This window comes from Lagenorhynchus albirostris, chromosome 9 (genome assembly GCF_949774975.1).
Source record: "Lagenorhynchus albirostris chromosome 9, mLagAlb1.1, whole genome shotgun sequence".
NCBI classification, from domain to species: domain Eukaryota; kingdom Metazoa; phylum Chordata; class Mammalia; order Artiodactyla; family Delphinidae; genus Lagenorhynchus; species Lagenorhynchus albirostris.
The window spans coordinates 26,418,975-26,431,374 of NC_083103.1; the positions used below are offsets into that span (position 1 = coordinate 26,418,975).

Below are 12,400 nucleotides of genomic sequence, written 5' to 3' on the forward strand. Positions count from 1 at the left end.
ATAATTATCTGAAGATAATTTTTGATGCTCCAAAGATGATACATTAAAATAATTTAGAAAAATATAAAATGTAATATAAAAACATGGTAACTATCTATGAGCAAATTAATATTTGAAAAAGTACCTGAATGATGTCAATTATACTTTAATAAAAAAAAAGTACCTGAATGTAGAACTTAAGTGAATATAATAATAATATATTGTTACTAAATTTGGGATACTTTTGAACTATATCAATATAGTTGACTAGAATAAGGGAACCATATTTCTCTGTATAGAATACTTTCCCCACCTTATTTAGCTAAGATCTAGAAATCCTGAAGAAGTGGATAGTGTTTTAGTAAAAGGTTTTAGTTTTTATGAATTAATTTTTCTATTAAAAACCTCTACCTGGGCTTCCCTGGTGGCTCAGGGGTTAAGAATCCACCTGCCAATGCAGGGGACACCTGGGAAGATCCCACATGCTGCGGAGTAGCTAAGCCCGTGTGCCACAACTACTGAGCCTACGCTCTAGAGCCTGTGAGCCACAACTACTGTGCCCACGTGCCACAACTACTGAAGCCCGCGTGCCTAGAGCCCGTGCTCCGCAACAAGAGAAGCCACTGCAATGAAGAGTAGCCCCCGCTCGCCGCAACTAGAGAAAGCCCGCACACAGCAATGAAGACCCAACACAGCCAAAAAAAAAAAACCAAACACTTACCATATACCAGAAGTAAGTAAAAAATGAGGAAAGAACAACCCTGCGACCCTAATTTTATATATAAAATATTTTGTTATATTATATGTGTATACACACACACACACAACATACACACATAACATAGCAAAATATTATATAACAGAGAAGCTAAAATAAATCCAGTCTGAGTTTTATAATGTATTTATAAAACTAGAGTAGAAATTCTTGTTAGGAACAAAAGAATTTTAAACTTGAATGTTAAAAGATTATATATAAATGTGCATATATACATACATACACACGTTATGTTTACCTGTACATATATGTACGCACCTACATATATACCTACACATTTTTTGGAGGTTCGTTCTTTTTTATCAGGGCAGAGGCGTTTTTGGCTTATGTACTGAAGATGAGATGGTGGTTCATCTTGGGGTGTGGTGAGTAGTTAGTGGTTAAGAGCACAGGCTTTGGAATAAAACAGACTTGAATGTAAGTGTCATTTCTGTCAGTTAGTATTAACTCTGTGTCTTTGGCTAAGTTAAGTTGCTTGATCTCTCTGAACCTTAAGTTTCCTCGCATGTATAGTATAGGTAATAGTGGTACATGGCGTTGTGAGATCTATGAGGAAATGTCTATAAAGCACACGTAGTAGTCTCAGGACTCTGTTAAACACTCAATCAAACTTTTAATTTTTTATTAATAATTATTAGCAGAGCTCCTGAACATGTTAACTTTCCAGTATGATTCTGCACATGGAGTCAGAAGATCTGAATTGAGTCTTGGCTACAAGCACAGCTCTGACTTTGGGACTGTTTTATAACTCCTTATGTCTCCTTATTAGAATGTGCATTATAATGCCTATGGCAAGGGTTCCTATGAGGATCAAATAAGAATTAAATATGGTAATGTATGTGAAAGTACCCAACACAATGCCTAGAATAAATGAGATACTCAACACACATTTTTAAAGAAAGTTATGATAGATACAAGTTACTTTAAAAATAGCACTTTAACAGGTTAACAAATATTTATGGAACGCCTACTACACATGCTCAGGATTTAGCTGCAAACAAGACAGAGTATGTCCCTACTCTTGTGAAGCTTACAACAGGTAAGGTTGAGTAAGGTTGGGAAAATAAACAAATTAACTGATAAACAGCTATAGTAATACATAAGTGTTACACTATGAATTAAAATAGGGTACATGATAGAAGGTAGCTGAGTGAGTACTTCACATGGGCCAGTCAGGGAAGACCTCTCTAAGAAGGAGACTGGACTATTTAATCTATAATCCAGCGACAAGAAAAAGCCATAAAAGGAATGGAGGAATGAATATTCTGGACATTTGCTGTGCAAAGACATTGAAGGACTAAGGATGTTTTTGGTATAAAAGTATCCTCAAAGCTACCTATATCAATCAAAAAGCTCATGGATACCATCTTTATTAAGCTCTGCTATGTATTTCTTACTCTTTCAAGTACCTTGGAGGCTATATTAGTAAAATATATGTTCTTACCTCCTAGGAACATAAAAATGCATTTAGCTGATGAAATGGGACAGCCATGATTTGTCATCATTTTTTGTTTTCTCTTTTCCTATCCTCCTTAGACACTATAAGTAACACATTGTGGGGGGAAGTGTTTCAGGGAATAACATGTAAACTGAGTGAATTCTGCTACAGCAGTTCTACAAAGGCTTTAAAAAAAATCCTTGAAGTACTGCAATATAATTTTCCTGGAGCCACATCATAGAACACATACAAAAATGTTTGTATCTGCAAAATTTAGGAAGAAGAGATATTTTTCTACTTGCACCCTTATGCAATGCTAAATCTGTATCATCCTGGTCTCAAAGGTGAGATTACTGCACTACAGTAGGTACCACAGGATCTTTAGGAGAGACCCATGGACTGAAGACTATTTGGCAAGATTCTAAGTATTTGACTTTTGCTTTATTCAACTATCTCGCTATTCAAATATATGCTCTCCTTAAATTTCCTAAGTAAAATGCAGTAGGAATTAGTATAAAAAATAGTGCAGTGTGAAATATTAGACCTTAAGTTCAATTTATAAAAGCATGATTTTTTTATAGAAATGATTCAAAGTCAAGGTGTCATAAGATATTTAAAAGTATCTCTCAAAGAAACAGGATTCATTTCATGTAATGAATTACAAGTTTAATATCTTAGGGGTTGCTGACCATACAGAAACTTTAAGATATGTAATAGCCAAACATGAATTTACTCTTCCTTGCCAAGAGAAGCACTGATGTTCTGCCAGCCAAACTCACAGGAAGCATGTGAAATGAACACAAAAGCAAACAGGCCTTATGCTGCCTAAGGGAAAGTCAGCAAGATGGCAGCTTCAATCATTTGGAATAATACTAAAGCAGCCTTAGGCTCTTCTCAGAATGGAAACATGTCACTATTGCTGCAATATTCCAACAAATCAGAATGCAGAGAAAAGAACACTTATGCAATCACGTCCTGGAAGGGCACTTTACTCAACATTTAAGTGGAAAATAATTATAAAGAAATTTCAGAAAAATTGTGGTGAAGATAAATGATGCAGGGAAAAATGTTTTTTCTTTCAACACGCTTAATAGGTTTTTAAAAAGCTTACCACTTAGAAACAATTTCCTTCTATTTCCTTTTACATTCTCCTTAAGGAATTATTAATGTAAAGACAAATTTTTATGAAGCAGTAAGTGAAAAGTTTGGGATTCAAGCTGCCAGTAAGAAATACTCATTCCCTCCCCCCCACCCCCAATATAGTACTATTACTTTGGAAGTTTGATCAAAGGGAATAAGCTTTCACAACATTTATATAGGAAGTTAAAAAATACTTCAAATATTTTGGGAACTTACCTAATCAGTATACTTTTAGCATGTGTCTAGTCATGTAGCCATCTTTGGTCAATCATCAAAAAATCAAAGGCAAATTGGCATGACTCAACCCTAACTTTAATACCGCATGATTGTGTCGTGTAAGCTTGTTTTGTGTGAGAGCTGCTGTGGTTTTAGCAGAGAGATTAACAACCGGACCTAAGCTGGCCTCCAAACCTTGCCCTGCTGATGCCTCAAGCTCTTTGAAGTCTGACCATCATACCTGGCAAAACAACAGTGGGAACTAGGATGGTGTCAGATCTAATCAAATTGTTCGCTGCAGCATAGCTAACTATGGGTTCACTAATTGGCCCAATTTCGGATTATACCTTTTGCTACAGATTCAGGACAATAATTTAGTTAAATGATGGTTTTTTTTTTCTTATCTCTTCTAATTAAGATTCCAAAGTGGGAAGAAATAGGATTAGACAGAGTCTCAAAACTGTGTTCCCTTTAAGGTGGTATGCAGTTTTGATAGGCTCACTATGTATGACATGTGAAATATATAGAGCATAGTAGTAACCCAGCTTCTGGAGATTCTGTGAAACCTATATTACATTACTGTATGTCTACATCACTTGGGAATTAAAGTGTAAATATGGGGATGATAATATAATGAACATTAAAATGTGAACAGTATAAAATGATATTTCTACTGTTAAAGAATGTTAATTTGGGTTTACTTTTGACAAATGATTTTATCTATAAGAACAGATGTCTATGTTCCACTTTGGTTTTCTTTTTGCTAACTGCAGTATATGTGGGATTTGAAATACCAATCAATATTTGTGGAGGGCATCATTATCAGAAAAGGTATATTTGGACTACATGGTTCATGATACTACAACCTAATAATGCTCCTGAGCCAGACATTTATGTTTCCATTTTTTAAATTTTTGTGATACAACTGTGAATTGACATATAAGTTAACTCTCCCTTCCCTCTACCTCTAGATATGGTAAACATACAGTCACCTTTCTACTTCTCATTTAAGAACTAGAAAAGCTGTTAAAAAAGTGTAGGGGAGTAAGGAAACCTAGGACCAAAGATATCATGCAACACTCTAAATTGTCCAAGGTTGTCACAGTGACTGACACCCTTGTAGTTTGCAAAAGTTTATGCTTTTCTAATAAGTAAAAATTTCAAATAATTCCACTGAATCATATCAAGTATATTGTAGTATTAATATAAAGCTAATCTAATTGGATGGCATATACTATTCTGGTCTTAATACTTAAGAATGAATCTACTAAGTGCATAAAAAATAATAGTTTCTTAATAAATACAGGTTGATCAATTATTTTGTGAGAAAAAGTTCTTGGTGATTGGAGAGGTACTGTGGTCCTGTATTCTGAATTAGGGGCAAAGTATGACAAGACAACCGTGAATAAAGTTGATTTACTTTGATTTTCTGAACGTTTAGTATTCATTTAGCATACAAACCCCACACAGATATGATATTTATGATACTCACTATTTTTGAATCAATTAAAAGCCTACATAAGTATTGTTTATCTTTATACTGAAAATTTGCAGTGAACGGTGAATGTCTTTTGTATATTCCAGTATACCCCAGTAACCATACTTTCTGACTTGAACATAGAAACACTGAATCTTAGAGCTAGAAAACTGTCCCATCACTAAAGCAGAAACCTTGTTTGTAATAACCTTAATAGGGTCTGCACCTAATGTAGTAATATATTATTATTATTTATATTAGAAAATTAGATTACTAGAGTGTGTTAAGATATGACCAAAATGAACAATACAAAATCAAAACAGCACAATAATCTTAAATGCAAGTAAAAATGCTGCTCTTATCATGTCATCAAATTAAATACAGCTACATTTCAAATCTTACCAAATCTCTTATGTACTATAATTACAACATAATTACTAATATAAACAGAAAACTGGTTAATGATGATCCCAACATCAGAGAAGCAAAAATTATAGAAACTGAAAAAATACAAATCTAAGTAGTTATTTCATCTTGGAAGTAAAGCTATGTAACCAAGTTATACATTTAGAACTTAACTGAGAAGGTAGTGTTTATAGGTCACTTGACCAGTGGAACTTATATAATATTTATAGCTGTATTATTTGGGCTATTCTTTAAACTCCATAATTTATCTATATTACATATATTTCAGCAGAGATTTTATACCTACTAAGTCTGTGACTCTTCTTAGTTCTGGGATAGATACAAAGATGAAAAAGACATAGTTTCCATATATTGAGTCTATTATTATACCTTAGTAGAGCCTTTGGTTATAAAATATTTAATCTCAATATAGAAAATATAAATAAGCCAGAACAGTGCCAGGTACACAATAAAGGCTTCATAAATGCTAGCTATGATTGAATGGAGCTATGGTAAGGTCACGAAATAAGTAGTATATTACGGTTAATCAGATATGCTAGAGAATTACTGTGTATAGTTTACAAGGATTATCAACATTCAAAGAATTGGAAAGTTATTTCTTTTAACCTGAAGCCATGTTGAATCAACTATAAACTTTCTCTTTTACTTATTCAGAATGCATGCCAGGATTTTATTGTCATTACCATAGATATGATCCTGCTATGGTTTTTGTAGAGGGGCTAATTCATACAGCTTTATAGATGATGAATACTAAGTATCACTAAAAATTAACTGTGATTAGACAAATGCTTCCACCTGAATCTGGACAATACTAATACATGCTCCAAAAAGGGAGAAATATTCTTTTGCCTTCTCCAAATCACTCAAAGAAACTAGAGATTACTGGTTAAAGTTGCTCTACCTGTTAGGGGCCCTGGGTGGCTATTAGTAAAAACATATTCAGTTTTCATATGAAAAAAGGCAATGATTTAATAAATCAAAGAAAAGGGATGCTAAAAATAGAGATGAGGGTTTTTACTTGTTTCTTTTGCCCCTTGTTTCCACCTGTGCCACATTTTGAGACCATGTTACTCACAGTGAATTCCCACATGTAACAAATCTACCTGCACGGAATCAGAAAAGTTATTTTCGCTTTACCTGCTAAACCACCTTTCCTTCTGAAAGAAAGCCACGGATTCAATATCTGGTATATTATAGCCTCAGACTTTACAGACTAGTATAGTGTACATCTCCTTATTTTTTAAATATCAAGGAAATTTAAAAAAATATTTATTTGTTGTGCATCTCAAAACACTGCCACTTGATGAAGGAATCCTCTTGTTTCCACTGCCCATAATATATCACGAAAGACTTGCTATCTGTTTCCATATGCATCTTATAATGTACAATGCTACATTTAAAGCACTTAATCTTTCATGAAATACATGATTTTATCCTATAACTTCTGTTAGGTTTGATTCTTTAATTCACATTTTTTTCTAATCACCAAATTGAATGTTATGGCATAAGTAAATAAGTTATTTAGAGTATGTTTCACTTATATTTCTATACTTAAAAGAAAACATATTCATTTAGGTTATAAGCCAAAAAGGTAAAAAATTTGATCAACTTTATTGAATATTAACTTAAAATAAAGAATAACCACCTACTTGTGTTTTGTTTTTAAATACTGCTTCCAAATCATAGGGTGACCAATTTTAACGGTTCTCTTAGTTTAGGATAGTGGGAAGAAGAGAGAGGAAATGGAACAGAAACCTAGACCTTTTATCAGCTCCAGTGGCAAAGTGTAGTAAAACGTAGTCACTATTAGAACCTAAAGTTATTCGAAGGAGAGGTCCTACTTGACATGTAAGTCCTTTATTTCTACTCCTCACCCCCAAAATAAGACCCAGTTTGTGTGTGTGTGTGTGCGTGTGTGTGTGTCTGTGTGAGAGAGGGAGAGAGAAAATAAACATGATTCACGTTACTGTGCTAACCATCTTCTCTGGGTGCAATATTTTTTTCACTAGGGAATCTCCTTGCTTAGTGTGTATGGTGACAGACATGATACTTTAGACCTGGTTGTCAGAATACTCATCTTGGGAGAAAGGTGCCACATGGAGAAAAACATTTTATATCTTTCATTAAATATATAAATTCCACCTAAAAGAAAATGAGGAGGCATGCTTTCCTTGTGATGCTAACAACTATAACTTTATCCCTCTAAAAGCGTTAGCAATATTATGGTAAATTACCCAATATTCTGTCAGAAAAACTGAAACAATGTTGAACAATTACAGTGTTGGGTTCCATTTCAATGGTTCCTTTTGAGAACTAAGGCAAATTAGCTCAAGAATCACTATTTCTACACTCTCCTTCTTTTGGCTTTAAGTGGCTTTTGAAGGGAGCATCCCCAGATGAGAAACTTCTAACACTCCTGCAGAGATGACCTGCTTGAAGAACTGGCTGCCTGATTAACTATTAACTGCTCTCAATAGGATTAGATAATTAAGGACATTGATGACCATTAATTAGGAGGAGGGCACATTAATTTGTCACTGGATAGGGCCCTTACAATGATTTATAGGTTAGTGCCACTTGCAAATGGGAAGGGAAAGAGAAAAAGAGAGAGCACCATTAAGTTACCTTATCAAGTGGCCAGCTAAAGAGGGCAGAGGGTCAAAAAAGGGCCAGAGTGGTCACTTAAGGGTGAAGTCCCAAACACCAAAGCAGTGCCAAGCCACATTGACCATCATTTGACGATGAAGTTAAAAATATGCTAATTTATTGGTGGCAATTCTCTCTTTTTATGGTTTCAAGCAGTTAAGACAAGTGGCCTGCTTAAGAGCTTTTCATTTGAAAAGAGATTAAACAAAATGGTTTGTCAAGGCTGCTTGGCTGTTTTATGTCTTTGTTAAAAAAAATTGCACCAGTGACTATACTGATAACTATCACATCACCCAGAAGCCATCTCTCTCTCTCTTCTGAGCATTTATTTCATTAATAAATACACCAACTTTAATTGCTTAATAGTGCTATGTTCATTTGCTCTTTAGCAAGATTAAGTTGAAATAAATCTTTTGCACTACTACTTTCTGTCACTATTGATGGCATAAAGGTCACAAAAAAAGTTTAAGTTTCTGTAGAAAATTTACTTAAAGACGCTGGTGTAAATTATACTTTTGTTTTATTCAGCGCGGAAAGAGGAAAGGTGATTTCACTAATAGTAAAGAAAACTGCTTTTAGAATGTAGATAAGGATCTTCTTTTCTTAGCCATACACAATTGTGGGTAGCATTCACACTCTACACACAAATAAGCACAGCTCATTAACATTTAATTAAACACGCTTTTGAAAGCCTTGGAAATATGCACGTCATACTTCTCATGTAAGTTTGGACCTTACTTTTAACAGACATTTAAAACAAAATGATTTTTGCTATACTCTAATGATATACCATTAAAATAAAAGACAAAAAAGGATAGTCTAAAAAAATTATTCTGTTACATCAAAAGAACTTAAAAATATTTAGCATGAAATATCTCCTATGAATTTCATTAAAGTAAAAGAGATACTATTTACCTCAAGACTGTGACTCAAACATAAAAATTCTCTCTTACCTCAATGGTGAATAGCTTCCTTTTTAATTTAAAAGCTAAGTCTTTGACATCTGATACATCATAAATCAAGTTATTAAGCTGAGGAATCTGCCGTATATGAATCAAACCTTGTGAAAAGAAAATTAAAAAACGCTGTCATTGGATGCATAAATTAAAGAGTCTTACAGCAGAATTCTGTAAATTTACACACAAGCATCCTCCCCCTTTTAAAACTGGAGCTTACTACCAGGAGCAATGAAGCAAATGGTGTGATTATACTCAAGTAATCAAGCAGAATAAGATAAACAGAAATCCTTGTGCGAGGAAAACTAATTGCACTTTGGTACAGAAGTACAGATGTAAAGAAGGATCTTAATACTTGTCAAAACTACAGCCGGTTTGTGTGTGATTTTCTCTTGTATTTACAGTAAGCAAATATGGCTATCACCTTGCATGCTGCCCACGGCACCACTGAGTGATCTTTATTTTATTAAATGCACCAGTAAGCAGCCAGCAAAACAAGGCTTATGGGTTACTGATAACCAGTGAAGCACTAATGAAAAGTATTTCATTTTATACCTTATTAATGACTTGAACAAACCATTGAAGAAAACTACATTTCAGAGCACACTCTAGGATCAAACATTAACCCCCATGCCATCCCAAGACACTCATTTCTGTGGCATGTTAGACCTTTATGTAGCTGTTATAAGCTTTGTAACAGTGCTAGGTAAACCGTGAGCTTTGGCCTCTTGTCAATAGAAACACTTGCTAATTTTTTCTGACAAGGGCACTGGATGGCTTTTGTGCAGCTTAATGCAGTTTCTGACTAAACTCGGGGTCATTTGCCACAGATGAAGACATGGAAGATTCTTCAGCGCGTCTCTCTGCCTGACTCAGCCCATATTTAAAAATTACCATCCCAAAGACACTGATCCCTCAACATGGGGGAAGAAGGGAAATCCAGATTCGAACAAATTAGATAAATCTTATTTACATAATTGCTTCTCTAGTATATAGTTTTGTGCGTGTGTGTATCTGGATGCTTAGTAATGTATTATTGTTAGCTTAAAAGGGTCAACCTCCAAGTGCTTAACTTTAGAAATGGCCCCTTCAAAAATAATTCACTAAAATATCTGACTTAATTTTTTAAACTTAAGAAAATGCAAAAGGTGTTATTAAGAAGACAGCTTTTACATACAAATTAAAAATATCTCATACAGAGTTATTTAGTAAAATATATTAGAAATAATCACACCATACTTCCACTTGCACATTTCTCATTTTAACCTTGTAAGTGCTTGTTTGGCTAACTGTTAAATCAGGAGGCCTTACAGAGTGAATCAATCATTCATCAGGTCCTTCTTATTAACAGAAACTTTACTTTTCATCAGAATCATCCATTAATCTGTGGCAAACAAAATTGGTCAATCCAGAGATTTCAGCACAAAAAAATCATAGCTTTTCAACCCTTGAAATGTTTCAATCAAAATAATATTTTTTTAAATATAAAATATGATTTTACTAAATTTATAAACTCATAGCACTTACAAATGATACTCAGATATAACTTATAAAGATAATGTTTAACTTCAGTTGTTTTAACATAAAATGTAAATAATAAATTAAAGAAATAGTTTATCCAGTTATAAGATACATAAATCCTGGAGATGTAATGTGTAGCATGGTGACTACGGTTGACAATACTGTATTGTATATTTAAAAGTTACTAAGACAGTAAATCTTAAAAGTTCTCACCAACAGAAAAAAAAAAGTGTAACTATGTGTGGTAATGGATGTTAACTAAAATTATTGTGGTAATAATTTCTCAATATATACCTATATCAAATCATTATGTTGTAGACCTAAAACTAATACAATATTATATGTCTCAATATATACCTATATCAAATCATTATGTTGTAGACCTAAAACTAATACAATATTTTATATAGTTTAATACAAATTTTAGAAAAAGAAAAAAAGGGAAATAGTTTAACCTTAACAGTTCTCTTCCTACCAAAGCAATAGTAATATATTAAATGAATTATATAGAGGGTTAATTTGGGCATATACCACATCCACACTTATGCAATGATCATGAGGAAAATTATTTTATTTGTTGTTCACAGTTTATATTTTATTTATTGTTCACAGTTTATATTTTCTAGCCTTTTAAAAAATACTCGATTGTTAGATCATGCTATTTTATTATTTTTTTAAAAGGTTTTATGCCAACTCTTTAAAGCCCTGGTGGTCATAAGTATCTTATAATCCTTTTGTTGGTAGCCTCTAGAAATTGCCACAGTCCTACAATCACAATCTTACACAATCTTGTAGCAGGCCTCAAATAAGCTATTCAGTCTTTAGACTAAGGTTTTCCATGGAAGTATAGTAGTTCCACAATAATAATAGCAATAATTAGTATTCATTCAGAATAATAAATAGGTAAAAATTTAGTATTCACCATACTCTATATTCAGCTTAGATCTAAGATAAGCATAACTACTAAACTTACCCTATTGAGACAGTCCTATGTAGGAACTTTTATTTTAAAAAATCCCCAAGTTAACCAAATGACTAAAATACTATTAAAAGTCAAAAAATATAAGTAAGAAGCCTGATTACTTGACCTGTGTTTATACTAGGGTGGTAACATTTTAAAACTTGCTAATAACTCTAACAACAAAATGATCAAAGAAAAGTCCTAATATAATAAAAGATGTTTACTTTCTGAAAATGTGATTGACTAGGACTTTTTAACTGTAATACAGTATGAATTTTATTTATCATACAGCTAAGCTTTGTAAAGTATAAACCACTATACATAGCTGTTATTATTAGAATTTATATAATATTTATTTCTAACATGGTTAATAAGTAAGACTGATTTCACAGCAACTTTAGGGACAAACTGTACATCTGACTGAGCCATGCCTTAGTATCTGGGTTTGACACCTTTCAAATAGCTACTATGCTTCTTAGTCATAATGTAGTTTGGTGACAAGCTGCCATAAAAGATTGGCCAGGAAGGAAAAAAGTTTAACAGATATATTAAAAAATAAAATTCATGCTACAAGACAGTAGATATTATGACTGGACAAGATTCTTCCAGGCAATTAGAACATGCCCTTTTCATTATAAAGATGCTGCTTACCATGATAATCCTTATATAATGGGTTGATTTCTTTCTCTGAACCAATAAATGATTCCAGACCAACTACTGTATCTGACAAGTTTGTAACACGAGCAATAATTGCTTTATTCTGTAAAACAAGGAAACAAAACACTCATGTTATATTTAAAATATACCATCTAGACAATGTCATTACGCCATCTCAATGACAAATTGTAGAGAAGATAGACTATCA

The 12,400-nt window shown here is 33.2% G+C and overlaps 1 protein-coding gene across 3 annotated transcripts in view; it reads right to left on the reverse strand.

Moving 5' to 3' along the window:
- The window catches only part of ELP4 (elongator acetyltransferase complex subunit 4), a 246,888-nt gene that overhangs the window by 125,204 nt on the left and 109,284 nt on the right, over positions 1-12,400 (reverse strand). For all 3 annotated transcript variants that reach the window (XM_060159468.1, XM_060159466.1, XM_060159467.1), the window contains 2 exons: positions 12,187-12,295; positions 9,051-9,157 (listed from right to left, as the gene is read on the reverse strand). In XM_060159468.1, the coding sequence (XP_060015451.1) occupies positions 9,051-9,157; positions 12,187-12,295 (216 nt within the window). The remainder of the gene's footprint in view (positions 1-9,050; positions 9,158-12,186; positions 12,296-12,400) is intronic.